The sequence below is a fragment of the Arvicola amphibius genome, chromosome X (genome assembly GCF_903992535.2).
Source record: "Arvicola amphibius chromosome X, mArvAmp1.2, whole genome shotgun sequence".
Taxonomy (NCBI): domain Eukaryota; kingdom Metazoa; phylum Chordata; class Mammalia; order Rodentia; family Cricetidae; genus Arvicola; species Arvicola amphibius.
Window position 1 is genome coordinate 56,419,416 of NC_052065.1, and position 24,260 is coordinate 56,443,675.

At 35.9% G+C, this 24,260-nt stretch overlaps 1 protein-coding gene across 1 annotated transcript in view; it reads left to right on the plus strand.

The window, feature by feature from the left end:
• Positions 1-24,260, plus strand: part of Ar (androgen receptor) — a 162,087-nt gene that overhangs the window by 114,215 nt on the left and 23,612 nt on the right. Inside the window, exon 3 of the mRNA XM_038316008.1 lies at positions 15,765-15,881. Within this exon, the coding sequence (XP_038171936.1) occupies positions 15,765-15,881 (117 nt within the window). The remainder of the gene's footprint in view (positions 1-15,764; positions 15,882-24,260) is intronic.

Below are 24,260 nucleotides of genomic sequence, written 5' to 3' on the forward strand. Positions count from 1 at the left end.
AGCAACTATTTTACATCAAGCCCCAAAGAGATAGCATTTTGTAATTTTATTTTAGTTTATTTGATAGTTCTTCTTTTTTATCTATCTCTAAACTGATATTCTGTATGTTTTTCCTGCCCATGACTACCAGGATACTGCAAGGGATAGCTGTAAAATGTAGTTAAACTCTTCCTTTATCTCAGTCTACGTCCATCCTGCCTGCCCCTATTCCTTACCTGTACTCAAGCTATCTCTCCTTCAAGTATTTTCCCATGTCTGTTTCATTAAGTACTATGAATCTTCTAGGCGCCACTCAAAGCCTTCTTTTTCAACTATGCTGTACCCTATTGAAAGGTACCATGTCCTCTTTAATATTCACACAGTAGGCCTTGGGTGTGTTTCTCTTGTGGTTTTTTTACCACTTCCTGCTTTAATCTTAGTAATGTACTTGCTGATACTTCCCCTCCACCACTCTAAGCTCTACAGTAGAAGGTTCACTTTTCTGAAATCATGATTTTTCTTTCAAATGCATCACAACCTCTGGAATGCACTGTGCTTGGTGGGCTTCATATGCCTACAACTGTGTGCCTTCTACTACTGTAAGACAACTAACAACAATTGCCCTCATTTACTCTACAGATGCTCTCACACAAACACCATTTCTACAACCATTGCTTTGTTTTGCTTCACTCATGACTTTAAAAGTATTTTTAGAGATCCGACTTTTCTGCATGAATTTAGGTTATATTAATATATGCTTCACTTTTTAACATTTTTTGGATTCATTTCTACTAGTGGAAATTTGGGATCACATGTAAATCAAACAAAGTATTTAGAAATACAAGGATTCGAAGTGAAAGCATAAAATCATATAGTATGACTTAAGAATTAGAAACGACTAAAAGAATAGGAAAATTCTTGAAATTACTTGATACTCATGACTTGTCTGTTTCTCAAACTCCTATCCCATGTAGAGTTATTTAGGAAAGCTTTCCATCTTGGAGTGTATTCATTAATAAATAATATCAGAAACTGGATTTTAAGACACTGGAGGAGAGTCTCCAAATTTGGAAGGGATAGACGGAGTTTAAGAAAGGCTCTGAATGGAAGATGTTTACAGGGACTATGGAGGTATAAGTAGAACATCAAAGTGGAAACCTCTGGAGCCAGGAGTAAAATGGAAGCCATGAGCACCTGATAAGATAAAGGAGTACAAGAAGAGGGAAGTAGAGGAAAAGATTATGGGAGAGATGGATGTGTTTGAACTTGAGAATATCACACATGTTTGTGGACATAGCAGAAACAATGTGATTTGCCTTAAATAAAACAGGTAAATATATTCTCAGTAAACAAGTGTTAGATATTGTTTTTGTTGGGTTGTTTTTGTTTTTGTTTTTAGGTAGCCTTAGGGCGATGAAGCCTTGAGGTTCATTCTAGTCTAAGGAATCTGCTTTGGGACATCAGAACATAATGGGAACTTTGAATATTAGAAAAAGAAGAGAAGCAAGAGAATTGAAGGCAGCATGGCAGACTCAGCATATACAAATCATTTTGTGCAAGTCACCAGACTGTATCATGAATACTTCTATGGGATAGGGGCCCTTCCACATAAGGGCAGGCTCTTAGGACTTGCAAGCATATCTTGCGAATTGGAGACAGACAGTAGGCTATGTATATGAAGTGGTTGGCATCACTGGTATGTTTGAGAATGTAGTTTCCAAATATTCAGGTCTGCTTCTCTATGTAGAGACTGATATCTATTAGAGAAGTGAAGATTCCACAAGGGAAAAAATAAACTTGACTATGTTAACACACAGAAGGACTAAGAGGTTGCATAGGATTTTCTAGGTTTCCTTCTTTTCATTGAGACTCCTTTTGACTTATTTTACTCTAGTTCCTAATGTCACAACCTACAGGTTGGGAGACAAAAAAGTTTCCACTTCCTCTTTATGTTCTAACAGTCCAAAGTATAATTCCACCAAAGTTTATCTTAGGTAACCAATGACTTCATCAAACTTACCCAGAGAGCATGGATAGAGTCACTTACAGGAACATAGGGAAACTCAAAGTTTCTGCATTGGAAAGTCTTTGCTCATCATGAATTATGGCTTCTCAAGGCAAAATAGATGAAGCCTACAGGGACCTTTTCATTTAACCTTACCCAGTCTGTATTATCTAGCACTTCCCAATATTGAGGGGCCATGCACTTGTGGCATAATTGTATATAAACAGCTTTCCAGAGTGTTTGAAATCTCAGATGACGGTCAAATGATACTCTCTACACAAGCAGTTTTTAATCTGTGGGTTTTAACCCCTGTGGGGGTCAAATGGCCATTTCACAGGGACTACCTAAGAACATATCATCATGAATATCAGATATTTGCACTATGCTGCATAACAGTAGCAAAATTACAGTTAAGAAATAGCAATAAAAATAATTTTATTGTAGAAGATCACTACAACATGAAGAAGTGTATTAAAAGATCATGGCTTTAGGAAGGTTAAGAACCATTGCTCTACACCCTCCTCCTCTGAGAGAATGCCAATTATCAGCAAATACTATCTTGATGAACTCTTGGAAGCAGGCACAATCTGTTTTGCTTAGAAGATCTCATTCTCTAACATTCCCCCATCTCTGTCTTGAGTATATAAATATTGATCATATTGTCTAGGTTATCAGAACACAACATAAATTAGCTCATTCTTAAAACTTTCCATTAGTATATGGTGAGAGAGCAGATTGTATAGACATGCACTATAAGAACTAATATTGTGATTCTATTCCTTAGAAATACAACTAGAAAAAGGAGGAACTTTATTTGAGTATTGTATGCCTTCTTATGAAATGATTCACTTTTAGCCATGTCATCTTGGCCCAGTCTGAATTTGGTAAATCTCCATGCTTGGTTTTTAACAAATTTACTCTGTTCTTATGCAATCACTGGAAAATGCCCATAATATACACATGTACCCAGTAAAGAGAGGTCACTTTCTAATAGGAATTCCTTTTGTAGTAGTGTGGATATTTAACATCCTTGTTGCTAGTAATACAAGTGAATGACCTAATGTTTTCTTGCAGAAGAGGCTGGCTGATTATACAGCCTCACATTAACCCTAAGTATCTGGGAAACAAACTCTAGGGCTTTCTGATTCACACTAAGGAACACACAACACAGTCTAAGCTGTCCCCTGAGTAGCTTCAGAGATTTTTCAAGCAATAACGATGTGGTTAGAGGAAGGAACACTAGAAGTCAGGAAATAATACCTATGCAATTAGCATCTCTCAGCCTTAATTTGATCACATGTTAACTTAAATAACAGTATCTAAAAAAGACCAAAAGTGACCATCTTTGTGAAAATACTATATAAATTGCAGTGTAATGTGAGTATTTCTAGGAGGTCACTTTGCCATTGTACAGGAAAATTATGTCTATTTTTACATAAGTACACACTTGTCTCCACTCCCTCTGTAAAGGGTTGCTTTTGGAGAAATGGCTTTACTTGCAATTCATTCCACTGTTTTCTCTGAACACAGTTTATTAGCGTAAAAGGCACTCACTGTAATGACTCTGTCTTTGAAATACCGCAACTCTTAAAATTGTATATCCCATTCAAAAATAATATACTACAAAGATAACTCCAACTAGAGTGATTTGTCCACCGACATGTGTATAATACAGAGTAGATAACTGATTATAATATATAATATATATAATCTCCCAGAAAATAAGTCATTGTTAGAAATGGCTGTGGGATAATGGAAGACTCCTTTCTAACCCAACTCAGCTTTGGGTCTTAGTTACAAAATCACTAGAAGCCTGCACAGATAAATTACAGAATTTATGGCAAGAGCAAATCTTTCTACAAAAATGAGTCTTTGCTTCATTGTCTGGTGTTTTCAATCTAGAGGAAGCATGATTGTCATTTGGCATTCTGCAATGTCATTCTGAAGTTGTGCACAATTGTGGTGAACTTATTGGAACAAATTTGTTTGTATTAATGTATACATGCTAATATATGGACTTCTCCAACCTCCTCAGCCTTGAAAACTTACCTGGTGTCCCTGAGAAGTATGTCTGGTCTGCCTTTAGTGTATCTATTTTGAGTTCATGGACAAGCACTCCTACCTGGAAGATATATGTAACTTAGGAAGTTATTTTTTTTCCCCTGATGCATAAACTGACAGGGGCAGCAGTGACTGAGGTTTGCTGACAAAGAGGTGACAGCAAGGTGATCTTTCATTCACTAGCTTCTTTTTGACATGTTTTATTCATAATTTGGGAGATATGAAACCAGAATCCCACACAGTGGCCTTATTAAACTTTAGGGTTAATACTTAAGGGCAGGATTCCAATCGGCCACTATCAGCCACTATCAGCCATTATCAGCCTCTTCCAGATGCTCAGAATGACTGACACCAAAAAAGTGATGAGACTTAAGATTTTGTAAAACTGTATAGTTGTTTCTGCTTATTGCTTTTGACCCAGAAGAGGCTGCTTTTCTTTGGCAGTATATTAAAACTTCTTGAATCTGTCAGAATCTGGGCATTTCGCTTAGAAGCATGTTAAAAGCATGGACACAAACCAAGGATCAGTCAAGTATTAATCAAATAAGGTATATTGACAGTTTTGTAATGTGCTAGACAGTAGACGACAAAGAAATGTCTATTGCATTGTTTCCTATACATCTGAATGAGAGAGAAAGCCTTTCTTTTCCATTTACAGTAACCTGTATGACTTCATATTCTGCTGGGTACTGTCACATGGCAACATCAAAGATGATGATTTAAAGGTGGACAAAGGCCAGGGAAAGAAGGACTGGATCATGGATATAGCCTCTTTCAGGGATCCATTTTGAAATCCTGAGATTGCAGTTTCAAAAAGCTATTTTGAATTCCCACCCAATGGCACTGCAGATAATAGAATCTCGATGTCACCAGAGGTGATAGAATGGGTAACAGAATGAAATGGATGAGATGAGAAATTGTGAAGTGTTAGAATTCATTTTTATTTTGCAGAGAGTCTACTTTAAGGACCGTGGCAAGCTAAAGCCACTCTTAGAGAAAAGAACACTGCCCACGGAATTCTAGGCAGTTCCCTGAGGCTCTTTGGACTTTTGCTTTTGTCTCCACAAAGCCATTAATGAGATTTGTTCTTTCTATTTCATGGCTAAGCTGTGAGATGGTGCATGGCAACGTATCTTAAAAATGTATGAAGGCCTAGCATATCCTCAAAGACTTCTGCGCGCTTTTACATTAGGCCAATTATGCTACAACTTACAAAGTTCTTTTGATTTCTTTTTCGGACTTCTCTTCCAGAGGCTCAGAATTACTAACACCAAAAAAAGCACTCTAGGATTTTGTGTGTGTGTGATGTATTCTACATGCCACATTATTCTTTGTTTTGTGGCTTTTAGTGTATTTGAGAAGTTTTACAAACATCACCACTGTCTAATTCCAGATGATTTTCATTAGCTGAAAAAGTAAATCCTGTACTCATTCGTGCTCACTCCCCATTCGCCCTCCTCCCAGCCACCACCAAGCGCTACTTTCCTTTCCGTCTCTGTAAATTTGTCAGTTTTTCTCTGTTCATCTTTTATCCAGATAATATACCTGTTGGTGACAGTGGAGTATTGAAAGTCATGCAATATCACTGTATTGGGGTTAATCTGTATTCTCAGATATAACAATATTTTGGGGGGAGAAAGGGTAAAACTGTTTTGGTGTATATATGTTTAGAATTTTAATATCCTCTCAGTATATTGTTTCCATAATTAGTATGAAGTAACATTTTGGGTTTGAGTCTTTTTTATTAAATATTAGAATAGTTGTATCAGGTTGTTTCTTGGTTCTATTTCTATTGAATATCTTTTTGGGGGAATTGAGTATATTAATACTGAGTTATCACTAAGCAGTATGTATTAATAACTGTCATTCTTTTGTTCTTGTGCTTTCTTAGAGTTCTTTTTATTAACTATTTTGAACATTTATTTGTTCCCTGTAGCTTCTTGGATATGTTTATACTTGTCTTCAAACTAAAATATTCCTTCCAGTATCCCCTGCAGAGCTGTCTCGGTGATCATAAATTTCATTAAAATGTTTCTGCATGAAATGTTTTTCTTTGTACTTTAATTTTAATAGATAGTTTTGCTGAGTATAATATTCTGAGTTGACATTTTTTTCTTTCCGAAATGAAATATGTATTCCAAGGCCCTTCTGTCTATCAAAGTTTCTGTCAAAAAAAAGCAGGTGTTATTTGGATGGACCTGCCCTGATAATGACCTTTCTCTCCCAACTTTTAGTCCCCTTTCTTTACTCTGTGCATTTACTAATTTAGCTATGATATGTTTGGTCATCTTTTTGAACCTCTATATTTGGAATTCCTTGTGGACCTGTATGGACATTCTTTATTCTTGGTTTAGGATATTTGCTCCTATGACTTTTTTGAAAATATCCTCTATGCCTTTGCTGTGGTCTTCTTCTTCTATACCCATAATCAGAAGGCTAGGTATTTTCATGATACCGCAGAACTCTCCAAATTTTCATTCCTATTTCTTTTAAAGTTTGTTGTTCACCTTTTCCGAGTAATCCGATTCATCTACCTTCTCTTGCTTCTCTGATTAGCACTGCCCCACATGATTTTCACAGTCTATTGATGAAGATTTCCATTGAGGCTTTTATTTTGCTTAAGAAGTTTCTCAGTTTAAGTTATACTTCAGTTTACGTTTACTCATTTCCTATTTCCATATTTTACTCATCTACTTGTTTTTGTTCAATTGGAGTATATTTATGTCTTCTTTGAACTATTTGAACAGAGTTATAATCATTCTTTTGAATTCTGTGACTGGTTATTCTTCCAAGTCATTTTTATCAGGTGTACTTATTGTGGGATTATGGATTTATAGAGTAGACATGCTATGTTGATTTTTTCCTTTCAGTTTTTTTTTAAGAAGGGATTTCTTGGCATAATCCTGACTCTGCTAGAACTTGCACTCTGGACCAGGTTAGCCTTGAACTCAGAGATCTGCCTGCCTCTGCTGCCTGTGTGGTGGGATTCAAGGCAATCACCACCATACCCTGATGTCTTGGGTTTTTGTTCTGTTTTGTTTTGTTTTTTATAGCATTTTTGTGATGAAACTTGAACATTTAGAATTACTTTGTGGATTGGATCTTTTAATCTTTCGTGTGTGTGTGTGTGTGTGTGTGTGTGTGTGTGTGTGTGTGTGTTTCAATTCTGGCCTCCTTTGTTCACCTTTATGTTCACTGGAGGACTGAGACCTAGTCTGCTTAAAGTGTCCTTTCCCTATGTGGAACTGGTATTTATGGAAGAGGCTCTATCTCATCCCTTCCTCTGATGATCAAACATTGCAACCTAGGGCTGCATGATTCCAGGTGTGTTTGTGGATCCCTTCATGTATCTGTGAGACTTAACCCAGAACTCTATTCAGTCTCTACCCTGGATCATCAGCAACTGCTAGAGCTTTTTGTGGGTGTGGAAAGTCCACTTCCCTGTGAGCTTAACCTGAAGTTAAATCAGGCTGCCACTCCTCTGAAACTGTTACATTATGTTACACTCCCCAAGTTCAGATAGGCTCTACCTGGGTTTAGGATTGGGTCTTTCTGCATGGTTCCAGATTTAGCTTGCTAATATTTCACTCAGGTGTTACCCCGCCTGTGATCATAAGAATTTGTTTGTAGTTTTCCCTTGGTTCTATCTCTGTCTTGATTTGTTAATGCAGTAATATTATTATTATAAAATGAATTGTTAAGTTGTCCCTATTCTTTTTGTAAACTGTTTGTGAAAGATTCATATTAGAGCTTTAAATATTTCATAGAATTCCCTAGTTAAACCAAATGGTCCTGGAATACTGTTTCACTAGCAATTCAATATCTTTACTTGTTAGAGGTCAATTTTCATTTTTAAATTTAATTTTAGTAATTTTAAGCAATTTGCATCTGTATAATAATTTTTGATTAAGTAATTAAAGTTGCCATATATTTGGATAAATCCGTGCCTTTATAAATGCTTAGGGAACAGAGAAGGGGAAATTTACTGTAACAGAGGCTAAGACAGAGAAATTCTGTTGTTATTTGAAAGAAGTTTTCTTTAGTTGGAAGTAATTTTCCATTCCTGATATTTGTGAGTTAGTCTTTTTCAACTGGAATGTCACATGCCTCTTTCTCTGGATTATTAAAAATTATTGATGATTTGAAGCCAAAGATGACCTTTTGTTTTCCAAGAAAATGTCTGGTACCCCCTTGTTGTAAATTTTCTCCAGAATACAAAATCCATTAGATTCCTAAGTACTTTGGGGACAGTGAAAATTATAGGAGATGAAGTAACATTGTCAGCTGTTGTTACTCAAGTTTGTCATGGTGTCATTTGGAAGACAGATTTGGTTTTAGAGGATTTTTCCCCATCAAGTTAACCCTCATATTGTGTATCTTCATGTTCTCTTGACTTTCGAAATAACAAATGCAACAGAATGATTTATTAATTCTATATTATACAGAAATTTTAATCTCCTAGTTTTGAAATTTTTCTCATTTTGTCAGTAGCCAATTTTCTCACAATTCAATTAATATCAACATTTCAGGAGGATTTTATTTAGTTTTGTTAAGACAAAATAATACTCATGTGTCTTTATGGAGTGCAGTATGATTATATGAATGCATCAAATCAAACTAATAAGACCTTATATCTCATCACGTGTTAATCATTTCCATGTGTTGGAAACATTGATCCTTATCTTTTCTTGCAATTTTGAAATTTAATGTAGATTTTTAGATATAGTAGCTGGTCTGCTATGGTATAAAGAACCACAACTAATTCTTTGTATGGAACTCCTTTAAGGAACTCAAATATATGGAAGAGTAATAGATTATGTTCATTCCAAAGATGTAGTGTAGATGAACTTTTCCCCATGGGTTCAGTATCTCTGCCCCTACTAATCTCTGATACAAGGGCAGAAAAGGCTCGTGATCCACTCAACATACCAAAACTATCTCGCAAATTTTCAAATGACTATAATCTGGTCACATCTGTTGCTCACTTCCTCCAATTATTTAATAGATCATAATCACTCATGTGTAGACAAAAGCAGAGATAGGAAACAAACAAAGGAGCTAAAACCGGTTTGTTTGTCTTTGGTAGTTTTAAGAAGAAATATTTTTCCTTTAATTGTGAGATTTAGGAGACTGAAACAGAAGAGTTGTCAATCTGACAACAGCCTTAGCTTCAGGATGATACTCTACATTCCAAATATTTTTTAATTTTTAAAAAGGAGAAAAATGGTGCAGAGAAGAAAATGTCAGTGTGCTTGATCAAGCCTAATTGAATATTTTGGAGTTTTTGATGAGTAACATATCATAAATTTCACAACCTGTTTCATGTGTCAATCTTGGCTCTTTCCAACTTCCATTCCTTTTCATACACATCATGCTTTCTGCCTGGAACGCCTTCCAATTCTTTGTTTACTTAGAAAAATGTCTGTTTTTATTAAGAATACTCTTTCTGTGAAATGAAACTTCTACGAAAATTTTTATCTCAGGATTTTAACATTTGTTAGCTGTTAGAATTTCTTTTTGCACATTATCCTGTCAATTTATCTTCTGATGCATTATATAACAATTGCTACCATTTTGCACAGTTTTTATATCTTTTATTCAGTCCTATCAAAATTTGATCACCTACATTGTCATATTTGCATATTTCATGAATTATTTACTGAATGCTTATTGCCTTGCAAATAGTATTACATTTAAATTTTGCAGATCTATGTGTTTTCTCCATTTCATAGAAGGCTAAATTCAGATCTTAGAATGTTAAGTAGTTTCTTACCAAGTTGCCATAGTAAGAGAGAGAAGAAAGGCTTAAACACAAAACTACCATGCTCCACTTATTACTAACTATAGTATACTGACCCTTCTTCCTTTCTGGAGTTTCCATTGACTCTTCTCTCTGTTTAATGTCAACCCTTAGAATCATTGGTGGTGCTTCCCAAGAGTCAGAAATTAACTTTACATTCTTAGTGTTTTGAGTTCATCATGGCATAGATTCTTCGGGGAACATTATTCAGAATAATCCTTGGAGCCAGTCAATGGCCGCACACGTCTTTAATCCCAGCACTCAGGAGGCAGAGGCAGTCAGATCTCTGTGAGTTCGAGACCAGCCTGGTCTACAAGAGCTAGTTCTAGGACAGGCTCCAAAGCTACAGAGAAACCCTGTCTCGAAAAACCAAAAACAAACAAAAAAAAAACATAAAATGATCCTTGGGAGAAGCCTGAAAACATGGAGGAACAAAAAGTATGAAATAAATACAGAATGAAGTCTCTTACTCCCCTCACCCAGTCGATAGTGCACATATTCTTAGGAGAAATGACAATGGCATGCAATGCAGGTAATATCTTTTAGTTTATCTTGATGCTCTTACAGATCAACATTACTTTAATAGGGCTGATCTCAGCTTCTCTTTTCTCTCTTCCTCTTTCCTTTCCTTTCATTTTCTTCTCTAACCTCTTTTCTTTCCTGCCCTCGTCCTTTCCTCTTTTAGCATCTTCCTCTTTCTCCCCACCCCCAATCTTAATCTTGTCAGGGTTTTATATGTGGCACAGCACACTGTAATCATCTTGGTTAGTGGCTTTAGGAAGTCAAATCAGAACAACACCTCAGAATGAGAGTGCAAAGAGGATGTGAGTCTGAGCTGCATATTCCATTTTACTTTTCAAATTCCACCTCAGGTGATTTTATGCTTTTAAATTATATGGGAAAAAGACTGAATAATTTGATTAAATATCTTTATTTCAAAGCACTTGTTAGGACCTTGGACTTAACATAGTGAAGGGAACCCTGATGGCTCTTTGTCTTGGAGAGGGGTGGAGTGGAGGTATGGGTGGAAGGGAGGGGAGGGAAGGGGGAGGAGATGGAAATCTTTAATAAAAAAATGAGAAAAAAAATTAAAAAATAAAAAATAAATAAAACCCCAAAAAAGATTATTAAGCAACATTAAATGCACATCTAAGTACAATACAATAAAAGATCTCAGCTGTCACTTCAGTCTTAATCAGCTTTTCTTTTTTTCTTTTTTTGAGAAGAATATTATTTATTTTAGGTATCTAAGTATTCTTATAAATATCTTATTTTAGTTTCTTTTTTTCTTTTTTATTTAAAATTTCCAACTCTCCCCAGGAGAATGTTCACCTTGCTTGTGATTTAACTGTTAACTAACATTTTCTAGATACTTCACATGTATTCCATTAATTGTCACAGCTCTGCAAAGGTGAATTTGTATACCTCATTTTTTAAGAAAGGCATAGAATCAGAAAAGTTATGCCATTAATGCCAGTTGCGATATTGGACACTACTAGGTGGAATTTCTGGGATTTACAAACCTGTCCTTCTGACTCCTGGCCTAGGTCTGTGCTCCTAGCACATCATGCTGTTTTCCCACGTAATAAATACCAAGTACAACTAATAGCATTGACCATGTGTGCCTGATAGCTCTTTAGTGTCTGGGATGAATACTAATTTACCAGGCGATTACTGAGTTCATAGCTAGCAGTCTGCCCTTCATGCTGAGGCTCAGAGGAAAATGCTGTCTTTGCCAAGGCCCCACAAGACACGAGACAGAAGCCATGATCTAGAAACCCTTGCTTCACTTTAAAGCCCTCATATATTCTCATATACTTGTAACATTTCAGTTGCTGTGCCCTTACACTCTCTCCTACTAGACTACAAGCATCTAAAAGGCAGGAAGTAATAATTTCTCTTTCTCCCCTACAAATATTAGTGGTCTTCAACAAGTTTGTTTTAACTGACTAATTGATACTTGGGCTCAAAGTAAAAAGTGTTGAGCTTTTGAAGGAGTAGTTTTCCTAAGTCCTCAGTGTGGCGAACAAGGGACACACCTGCTGTGAATAAGGACTGCAGATTAGGAGCTAGGATGTGCTGGGAGCCACTTTTTTTCTCACTGAAGTGTTAGGACTGAAATCTTTTTTATTATGTGTATGGGTGTATATACTGAATCCCAAAGAGAGGAAAGGCATTTAATCCAAGGTAACACAGACATGTGTAACCAAACTGGGTAACTATGAAAGGTGAAATAGCAAAAATTACTCCCAGCAATTTCACAGAAATGTTATCTGTCTTAAAGTAAGCATTATTCATCAATTTCTGTATATTTCTTCAGATGTTATATACAATTATGAAAATAAGAAAAAATGGAACAATTTTGTTTACCCAATTAATATTTTGTATATTTTCAAAAAATTACAGTAGATCTTGGAGTATCTTCCATCTTATATATAAAATTTTTTAATGGGTGAAGTGTTACATAATAATTTATTCTTGTTGTGATGGGTATTCATGCTGTTAATCTTGTGCTGTTACAACACTGTTGTAGTGAATGTCTGTGTATATGTTATGTCATACATACGAAAAACAAGTACCGAGTCAAAGAATTGGTATGTACATTTTTTTGGTATGTACATTTTTAATTGAAATATGTTGTTCAGTTATACTTCATGGAGATTGTAATATTGTCAAATAAAATTTAGATTTAATTAAATTAATAAATTTTAATTAGTGGCCATTTTACTAAGAGATTATCTTAGACTTGAAGAAATATTCAAGTTCTTTAAATGATTAATCTCTGCTGCACATTTAAATGAGAATTCAGTTGAATTGCATGTGGTAAGTACACCGATATCCAGAAATACATCTATCAGGTAAAACATGTAAAGATGACAACATGTTTTGAAAGCGTCATTGATTATGCTTAGGCAGTGACGCTAATAATATAAACAAATCCCAGAGGTGCAATTTTGACAGAACTGCAGAGATAAAAATACGAAGGGATCAGAATCAAACAGGAGGGAGTAAGGCAGAACCTTACTTATTCTTAGGTTAAAAAGTTAATAAAAAATCTAAACTTATTGAACCCTCTTTATATTAGTTCTGCCTTTTGCTCAGGCTGTGTGCTTATCTACACTATTTTACAAATTCAAGAGCAATAAACTGGTAGAGAATCCTAACTAGATCTCAATAGCATTTGAAGAACTTTTCAAAGTGCCCAGCTTAGTGAGGCCACTAGACGCTCTCAGTTATGTTTCTATTGTGTCTATTGCAAACCATGCTGAGAAGAGATGAGCCTCATAGACGCAGTCACACTGACTACAGAGCACAGAATTTCATTTGGCCAGAAAATATACCCTTCAAGGACCTAATGCACAGCATGGTGACCAGAATTAATAACTCCACATTTTCATGGGTTTGGGGGTTTTTTAATTGTTTTTTATTGAGCTCTACGTTTTTCTCTGCTCCCCTCCCTGCCTCTACTTTCCCCTCTTCAACCCTCCCCCAAGGTCCCCATGCTCCCAATTTACTCAGAAGATTTTGCCTTTTTCTACTTTCCATGTAGATTAGATCTATGTAAGTCAATTATATGACCGTGCTGAGTGTGATAAAGAAATGTGGATTCTCTTTGCAGATCTACAGCATATCCTTGCATGCTTTAACATGAGAAAGAATGTTTGCATTTTGCCAATCATTTCACAATGACTTTTTGTAAGAACTTAATAATTGGTTGTTGATATAATTTCGTTATTGAAAAATAAACAGTATCAAAAAATGGAGTTTAATGTTTAGTCTCTTATGAGCAGGAGCTGAATTTGTATTATCTATGCTAATTGTCCAGCCACCTAGACTACAACATGGAATTGTGTGGCCTTCTAAAACTAAATTGGAGCAGGCCCAGATCCCACTTACAGTTTCCTCTGGCAACGGAAAATACAGAAGCTGACTTTAAACAAACAGTGCAAAAAGATATCTGACACACTAAGAATGCTTTCTCTTCCAACTATATTCCTTCACAGTGTGTCTCCATTGTGCACAATTTTCAAATGTTATACTGGCTCTACCACCAACTTGTAACTTTGTGCATCTCTTTATATTATGTTCATTTCATAACTTAAGAACTAAGAACCCCATTAAAACTTTTTACTGCAAAGCTTTAAATATCCTTACCAGTTCAGATTTTGTGTTACACTGATGGATCAGTGCTACAAAGAGACAGCAGTGCATTTCCTGGAAGAAAGGATCTCTTAGCAGAGTCCAGAAATATTACACACTGAGTCATAATTCAAGAAAATTTGGAGAAAACACTTTACAAGTATGTGTCAGAGGTAATTGAGGCTTTATATAGAAGAGTAAGCTTGAGGTGATCAAACAGAATTTAAATTCTTTATCATTCATTGAGTTCATAGTCTTAGAACAAACCAAGGATGTAATTCCACACAGGTCAATAGTCTTGAAGAACATAGAGGGGAAAACACCTTTAGCACACACTATAAAACTCAATTCAGAATCACATTAAAAATTATCCATTATGATCCCAAATGATTTATTACTGGGATTCAAGGATGGTTCAGTATATATAAATGAAAAAATACAACTCACCACATCAACAGAATGAAAAAAAAATCATACGATCATTTCAGAAAAGATAAAAAACATTTGACAGAATTTATCTTACAGTAAGTACTCTGAATAAAGTAGATACATGCGCCCTTATCACAAATTAAAGGTCATATGTGAGTCTATAATTAATATCATACTTGTGGTCTAGTAAAAAGACAAGGATGTACATTGCCTACTACTGTTAAACATAATGTTGAAAGGCAGAACATGTTTCATTATAATGACCCTTATTTTATATCATAGAAAGGGGTATATGACAATTCTGTTACATGTTCTTTGCTCAAGATTATTACTAAACTTGTAAATAAATCAAATATAATATACATATCATTACTCTGATATAGAACCCTGAAATTTTCAGCCATATAGTGAAACAGATTAAATACTAAAGAAATAATAGACTTTTAAAAGACTCTTTTCTTCCATCTTGTTTTATCCCTAATCCACAATGTACTTGAGGATGTATTTTGAACTATTTCTATGGTGACTCTGTTTACTTATGCATCTTTATGTTCTGCATACATACACGTTTATCAAGGGCCTACTATGTGTTGGATTGGTTCTGGGAGCAATGTAACTAAAGCAAAATAAGAAGCAAAACACATATCTTTGGACCACATCTTCCTTTAAGTAACTCTTATCCTGAAGAAAGGGAAGTTTCTATGTCCATCTATGAGGGCTCAAGTTGTACCTGCTTATGCTTTTATTTCCTCTACTGACTTAAGAGACTTTCTTTTGCTTGCTGTGATTTATCACACAAACGGTGGATTTTATTTCTGGCTTTTTCGGTGCCTTTTTCAGTGCTTCAGAGTGCCATCACTAGCAATGTAAAAACAGTTAGGTATCACATAGAAAAATGATGTACTATCTTTTTAAGCATCTAATTAGCTAAAGTATGAATCTGTGCATGATTACAGGTGTCAGTAGGAGGATGTATTGACTAAGCCAGCATCTGTTCTGTGCCAAGCTAAGAGAGTGATAATTTTCACAACTGGTCATTTTCTCAAGGGCACTCTCTTGGCTTTTAGTCAGGCTAAAACATCTTGTTTTCAAAATCAGTAAATAGTCATAATAATGGAAGTATTATCAGGATCTTAATTGCTAATATCTACTAAAACATCTATGAAAAACAAGCAACATAGCACAGCATTAAATCACCTTCTTTAAATGATTCGGTTCTGTGTGATCAAATTGTTTGGGGCTATTGTCTCTCAATTTGTAGTATATATTACTATCCTTTTGCCTAGAAATACTCAAGGAAAGAAGCTCTGGAGATGCACTAACCTATCTACTATTGCATTTTTCTCCCAGGGAAGCAGAAATATCTGTGTGCCAGCAGAAATGATTGCACCATTGACAAATTTCGGAGGAAAAATTGTCCATCCTGTCGTCTCCGGAAATGTTATGAAGCAGGGATGACTCTGGGAGGTATGAATATTTTCTTCTTTTTTTTCTCCTTGTTCTTCGTTTTCCTCCTTTTTATCCTTCAGCTCGCCTCCCTCCTTTATAATTATTGCTCTAGACGTCATTCTCCTCTGCGATGCTTCTAAGAGTGCCATATATGCACAAGACTCAGGCTGACTTTCTCATGGTGCCTTCTTTATTTTAATCTATGACATTCATATCTTTAGAGTTTTGCTTAGGACCAGTAGGCATGAAGTAAGGATCAGAAACTAACAGAAAATGAGTGAGGGTGTGCTTTTTGGATTTGGTTCCTCCGGTGATCTACGGATACTGACCCGAAGCTGTTCAGTGGTAAAGACAAGAGAACCAAGTAATCAAAACTGTCACAGGTGCAGGATGAGTAGGGCACAGGCAGGCTGTGAACACCTGGGACTACCCCTCAGCTAACTGCTGCATGTTCTGTAGAGACAGCCAATTGGAGTGTAAAGCTGCTTCTCTTTGGATTCTGTGTCTAAGGCACCAAACAGAGCCAATTTCCTATCCTGTGCCTCCCAGAAATCAGCAGGCCTTTTAATCATTTCCTTTTCTTTACAAATCCATTGATTGTTTCCAAAAGCATTTTTCCAATGGCACAGTAGCTTCTTAGAAGATATAACCCTTCCAAGGGTGACCCTCTACTGAAGTCTCTGTGTCCCATGAACTTGTCTCTACCATGAGCTCTGTCATCCTTCTGAAATGGTTTCATGCTGTTTGAATGACACATATTTCCCCTCTTCTAACTCCTCATGTCTTCATCTGCCTCATGCCAGAATTCACACGGCTGCCTGCTGCTTCCAAACAGATGCATCTTTCATGAGAAAAAGAAGCTCATTAGTCTACTTTGATTTAGAAATGGAACTCAACGAAAAACAAATGTATTTCTGAGGACCAAAAACTATAATCTTTATTCAATTACTCAGTAACAATTGGAAAAACCCAAATGACTGGAATTCAGCCCACTTTTTTCTCATCTCAGGGCTAATTTACAACAATTGTTATCTCTGGCTTCCCATAAGGCACTCAATGCCTTCTCTTTCTATATATCATTATGATAACTACATCCTCCCTTCTTCATGGACCAGTTTGTACTTTTTACCAGATCATAAGACTGCAAGCAAATTGTTTCAGGCTTGATCTGTCAAAATTTCAGCAGGAGCATCTCAAGTAACATGTAGTACTCTCAGGCACCACAGGCAGATGCCCTCTGAGTTATTTTCTAGGCAACTATATCAAATGAGAATCAGATATTTCACAATCCAACGTTGTTTTTACTTGTCTTGCTAAGGATATCCTATAGTTGTGATATTCAGTGGGGGAAGAAGCCACAAGACCATGGGGGTGAAGTAGAAAGAAATCCAGGAGAGGTTACCAGAGGGAAGGATTGAAAGGAAAAGTTTTCCTACATGAATGTTCCAAGTCCTGAGCAAATGTTCTGATACACTCGCATCTCAATCATTTAACATCCTGTGAATTATGCATCATATACAGTGGCTTCTAGATTGAGGATCCCCTTCCTTGCCATCTTTTGAAAGTAACTGTAAGCTCATTTTGATCAAGTAAAATTTAACTATAAAATACTCCTTGTTAAGATATTAGTTTCATATGAGAGTCCATATCCTCCATTAAGGGAAAAATAGTTCTTCTGACATTATTACAGTGAACGTCTTTGGAAGAGAAATCTACATATGACTAAGATTTTAATTGTACAGTGTAGCACTGACATAGCTTTGTGAATTCAGTCACTGAAAGAGTGATGTAAAAAGCTATCTGATTGATTTACTGGAAAAAGTTGTCAAGTTGAGTAGGCATGGGGGATGCAATGCTGAATTGCTATGGACAGCTTTAACCTCAGTTTCCTTCCCATACAAACAAGACAGCACATTGGGCACTAGAGGTTCAAACTAACAAACATCAAGAAAACTATAGGATAGATGCCCACAAAATACAATGATCCTTTTGTTTTGTTTTGTTTTTCTTTCCTTTTGCTATGCAGGGAATTGAACCTAGACCTTTGGGCATGTTAGGCAAGTATTATACCACGAAGATGCCAGAGATAGATGCCCAGCCAACTCAAAGAAGGATTATTGATTACCTCTGAAGTCAGACAGACCTAGGTTAAAAGTCCAGATCTATTCTTTACTCCTGTGAACCTCATTTTCATTATCTGTAATTTCTAGATGTCATCCTCAGAGTTACAGTTAGGAGAAAATAAAAAGATGAATAAGAGCATCTTTGAGAAAGTGCTAGAAAAATGTGAGGACTTATTATTACAATGAGGTTCCCAGCATATTAAGTAGACACACGCTGTTCTTAACACTTCCCAATGACTTTCTCCTTAATAAATAGCTTGACTTGCCATGCAATATGTGATATGTAACAACAGTCAGAGGTTCACAAAAAAAATACTTCTGATGACCTCACACTGAAAAGTGCTACAAGCATAATGCATGAAATCTGATTTCAGTAATTTTAATTTTAAAAACTTTATGTTGATATTAAAGTACCAAGTCAGTGATAACCAAAGTGTTTATTCTCTTAGGCTTTAAATATGAACCTTTGCACGTCGCTGGAGTTTTCACCACATCCTCTGATTTCCAACATAACTTCTTCCAATGTTTATTGTTAACTTACAGTATCAGTACATAACACATTTTATTCAAGCAATGGTAAGATAAAAGAAAGCATGAGCACATAGTGACTTTTGTGAATATATTGGCAGTATCTTCTCATTTTCATAAGATTTAAGTTTAGCATAGACTTTTTGTCACCTTTAAGGGGAATTTAGATAATTTTGCTTCCTTTTCTTTATCACTCACACTACAATTATATAATATGTAATAAAGCAACAGTTCAGAATATAGTCTTGGGCAAGTAATTTCTGCCTCCCAGAGGCTCTATTTTTTCCATCATGAAACTGGGATGATCAGCTTTTCCAAGAATCCTTCTGCTGTTAAAATTTTGTGATTTGATGTCAAAAGCCACAAAGAAAAGATCATAAGATTATCAGTGTCTTAATTGCCATTCACCTGCTCATGGAAGTACTAATACAAGAGATTGATTTGCACTGAAATTTTAGCTACCCTTATTCACAACTATGTAAAATATGTGCCAAAACCATACTTGATGAATAGATAGTTGAAGGAGTGGAGGATAAAGTAGATGTGTTTAGTTCTTGGAGAGTATGATACTCTACAACTGATATATGCTTGGCCTCAACATCTTATGATCTCTAGCATGGCTGTGTCTATAGTGTTCCATTTGCTGATAATGTTCCATTTTCTGTTCAATTAAAAGACGCTTAGTACATATAGCCTTTTCTTTGAGTTTCCATGCCTACCTTCCTATCCCCTTGCTTATTTTCTTAGAAACTAATTGATATTTATTAAATAATCCCACAGGTGATGAGTTCTCAGGATAACCTTTCAGGCTGTTAAATGTCCATCTGTGAAAAAAATATATGTCTTTCTTTGTTCTTGATTAATATCTGGCTGTTTTTGAATACTATATATCAAGAATTGCTTAAAGAATTTACATGCTTTCCCATTTGTTCTTTTAAGAAAACACTTAACAACCTGGATAAGGACCTTGCCTTCAGTGAATTAATGTTGACTTTTATATACTACATAATTCAGATAAATGCACAGGCATCTCTCACTTTATTTTGTACTTCCCAAGAAACACTTCCAGTTTCCAAAATGGAATCAGAAGAGAGAACCAGCCTTCCTGCCATCTTCTTTCCTGGCCTTTTTCTTTGCTCATGTTCCATCTTTCCTCTTATTGCCCTGGACAACTATTATTCTTTTTTCCTAAGACTCATAACTTCTCAGTATGTAGTAAAGATCATGAACCTAAGTATCCCTTGCCATGAACCATTCCATTTTGTAGGCTGTACAGAAATTTGAGGGAGCAGCTACCATCTACAGGAAAGGAAGGACAATGGGGTCTCAGAGCATGTGAGATTGGATAAAGTGTACATTTGTTTGAAAGGTTATTTAAGCCTGTTATTCCACTGTTTGGGAGGCTGAGAAAGGAATATCGTAACTTTAAGGCTAGTTTGCTACATAGTAAGCTTCAGGTCAGCTAGGACTATAGAGTGTGAGCATTGTCAATAATCAAGCAAGCAAAAAGTTTAAATGAGAAGTTTCTTTACTACTAAGAGATTGGACATTGCCTATAAATACAAAATCTTAACACATATGCAAATTTTAACAATGTCCATGAGTTCTGTAGTTAAGAAAATAGAGCCCTGACAATAGTCTGATGCCACGATAAACAGTAATTTCCAATGCTCAAGGTAGTTCTTATGGCAACTACCTCATCATGCACCACCTCCAAGAGAAGTACAACATTGCTCCTCCCATGTCAGATATCCTAGATATGAGAAAATGATTGCAATGCTGAAATACAAATTATGACATGGGTCTTTGTGTATTTTTCAGTTCATTGATGTGACTTCATCTCTCCATGCACTTACTCATCTACAAATGCATTTAATAAGTTCCTATCACATGCTAGATATGTACCAGACTCTATACTAGACATCTGGGAATGGCAAGCCTAATAGTAGAGATTTAAACATATTCTTGTTTTTATACTTTATTTGACTTTGTTTTATGTGCATTAGTATGAAGGTGTCAGATCCCCTGGAACTAGAGATAGAGGCAATTGTGAGCTGCCATGTGGGTGCTGGGAAATAAACCCAGGTCCTCTAGAAGAGCAGCCAGTACTTTTAACCACTGAGCCATTTCTCAAGCCCCTTAAATGTATGTTTAAAAATTATATAGGGACAAGGAGGTGGTTCATCATGTGATGGCAATTGCTGCCAAACCTATATCCCATATTTGATCTCTGGAACCTATATTGTACAAGGAGGTAACCAACAGCCTCAGATTGTCCTTTGACCTGTGACACATTCATACCCACCTGCACATGAATGTACACATGTATACACATACAAAATAAATAAATAAATAATATTTTAAAAAATTATGTCAAATAAGGGAGACAGTGATTACAATTATACTTTAGTGTTAAAGTGTAAGGAGAAAATTATTAGGGAGAAGTTTAGTGAGATGCAAGGGAAGGGGCATTTGAGGCCATGATCACAGCTTGAACAAAGGCACAGAGACATAAAAATGAAGAGGCTTTAAAAAACAGCAAGTAATTTAATATGGCCAAAGACAGGAAACTAAGGAGGCAAGCTGTGACCACACTGAAAGTGAACCCGATTTCAGGCAGTTGAAGATTTACAGTTGCCAAACAGACATGACCACATGTCATATTGTTTATGGTGCATTTGTTTTAAGAGACTGTTTTGCAGCTTAAATGTTATATTGGGGGGTTACATTTTTACAAAATGAAGAGTATCAATGTGTGAAGAGAGAAACAAACGTCTAGCATCTAATTTTGCTAACTACCCATGCTTTATTCTTGGGGTTACTTAGCTCCACTTGGATTGAAATCCACAAATACTGACCATTCACAAGAAGGAACACTGACCTAGACCAAGGCAGTTGGCTTGTATGAAGAACCTGCATGTATATCAAATGCCAGTTGCCTTGATCTTGACCACAGTTTTCTACAATGAGCTCACTGAAAACTATTTTAGTAGATGTTTCAGAGAAGCTGATTTCTAAGTTCAAATGAGGAGAAGAAACCTGTATATTACTATCCTTAGGAAGATTTGCACTATAAATACTGTAATAAAATAAACCGAGAAGTTTTATAACACAGGATTCCCAAACTAAATTAAATTTCAGGTCCCCTTTTTCATATAGCACCATTTAATATCCTACCAAAACACTGCTCTCTGGAAAACACTGTAAAAAACAACTTGAGGATAAATAAAGACTTTATTCTGTGAGCAAAATTTTTTACCTACTCAATGTCACTCATTTTCCAGATGTATGTATCATCGCTTACTGGGTAAATCAGTGAAGTAAGAAACAAGAGCAGACCATCTTCAGCATACCTCAGTACCAGTGGCTACCAAATCCACTTAAGTACACCAGAGTGAAGGGGCGTGGTCGGTCGGCAATTGGAATTACCCAAACTAGCTTTATTATAAAATATTCAGCTTTAATAAAAGGAGGATAAATGAAAAATTTATAAAGCCAGAGTTCCGGCGAAGCGCAGGAAACAAAGAGAGCGAAAACAAATGCACACAGATGTTTTAAAGGTATTTGGGGCCCCAAGGGGGCACTCCCCTCAAACAAGGGGATTGGTTTGCTCTCCCATCAAGAGAAGATCTATAGCATACTTGTCTTTCAGAAAGGATAAGAGGGCAAAAACCTTATATTGTCCATAACAACTGGTAGCCATAGACACATGACCAAAAGAGCATGCTAGAAACATTATTTTAAACAACAAAACGACTTTAAGCATCACAAAGTGATGTTGAACAGTTTGGTTGAACACTATTTGATCTACTTCCCAGAACACCAACATGGTGATAAAACTCTGGATTTCATGTTTGACATTCAACAAAGTATTATAAAGACCACTTAACAATTTGAGAGCTAGGACTACTGGTGCATGCCTATATTCCCAGCACTGAAAGGGTTAAAGCAAATGAATCATGAGTTCCAGGCCAGTGTGGACAACATCCAATACTCTATTACCAAAACAGAACAAATATAGCTCAGTGGTAGGACATCTGCTAAGCATACACAAGACATGACCAAAGAAATAATAATAAAATGTGAAACTCAGGTTCTAGGGATTTTTTTATGTTCTCCTTCAACTTTCTGGATTAGAATCTAAAAAGTTCTCAGCCTGGAGATGCATTCATGAAGTCTCAGTTCTAAAAAGTGTTTCTTCCTCACACAATTCCCATATACCTGGGTGTTTTAATAGCTCTGTACCACAAAAGGATGTACAGATAAAAAATGTTGCACTATGTGTTTGAGCATCAACATGCACAACATATGGCTGGCACTTAGAATCTGGGATTTTTTTGTGGTGCTGAGTATGGAACTTAAAGACAAAATGTTAGATAAAAACTACCAATGAGCTATAGCACTAGTCCTTTTTTGTAAACCAAAACCCTGTGGTAGCTCTAGTAGAAATAGTATGATGGATTTAGATTTGTTTCTAGTCCTAATTCTGCCATTTACTATTTTAGTGAGTTTGTGAAAATCTGTAGATCTCTCTGAACCTTATTTTTTCCCAACTATATGGTAGGATTACCATTTCTTATAAAATTGTTGTACGTGTAAATAAAGGATCAAGTAATAGGTACACAGTAATTATCATTGTACCTTCTACTCCTTTATAGGTAAAGATTGATCTTTCTTTTTTCCCAGGTACCACTACAGACTTCTTTCTCTGCTGTTAAATGACTTTTAATTCTTGGTCTTTGGTCCTTTGCTTTCTGGTTTAGCCTTTCTTTAGTCAACACTTGAAGCCTTCCATATGTTGCTATCAATACTGTCTCCCAGTTGGATACATGCTCACACACACGCAGAAGTATTTACACATGTGCATGTGCACACACACACACACACACACACACACACACACTTTGAAAGGAAGGAAGTATGCATCTTCTAGTTGTGCATTCCAAGGGAACTCATGTGTAGGGAGAGCATATAGTCTCTCTCTTACCTTCCAGCCAGTTTCCATTTCCAAATACTTGCTTTTAGTGAACTATATTTAGAGGTAAGTAATATTTTTTAATCATCAAATTTGATGATACTCCATATATAATACTTGAATCTTGATTGCAAAATCTCTCTTTGAAATCTTTGCATTTTTAAAGTGTGCTAGCCATAGAAATATTTTATTGGGGTTTACTTTTGCTATGAGAGATCCAAAATCCCACATTTGCATTTTCAAAAGACAATGTTCTAGATAATATTTTCTAATGTATCGAATGGAAAACAAAACAGACAACACACAACAGACTATGCACACATAGCCAAGTATTTCCCAATTGTAGCAATCCAAGAAAAAGTTTACTTTTTTATAATGTAACTGCTTGTTTGAAATCATTCAATTCGACGTTATAAATTGTGAGATGTGTTCCTTAAGACCATACAAGTTAGATAATTTTCCTATTGTACTGAACTCAGACAATTTATGTGGGTAAGCTGCCTTTTTAGAAACATTTGAACACCTTTTGAGATCACATAGCTTAGAAGGAGAACTGAGAAAAGAAGTATGTGCTCACTGAGAAACCAATAAAACATCCGGATGAAGTTATTGATATTTCCATGATAACTTATCTCTAAGTTGCAAACTGGAAATATAATTACTACCCTGGATGGCCTCTTTTGTCATCATATTCCATAGTACTTAATCCAACTAATTGGTGCTAAATACAAGCCTAAGTATGCCAATTCCTTCTTTTCCTACTGGCTTACC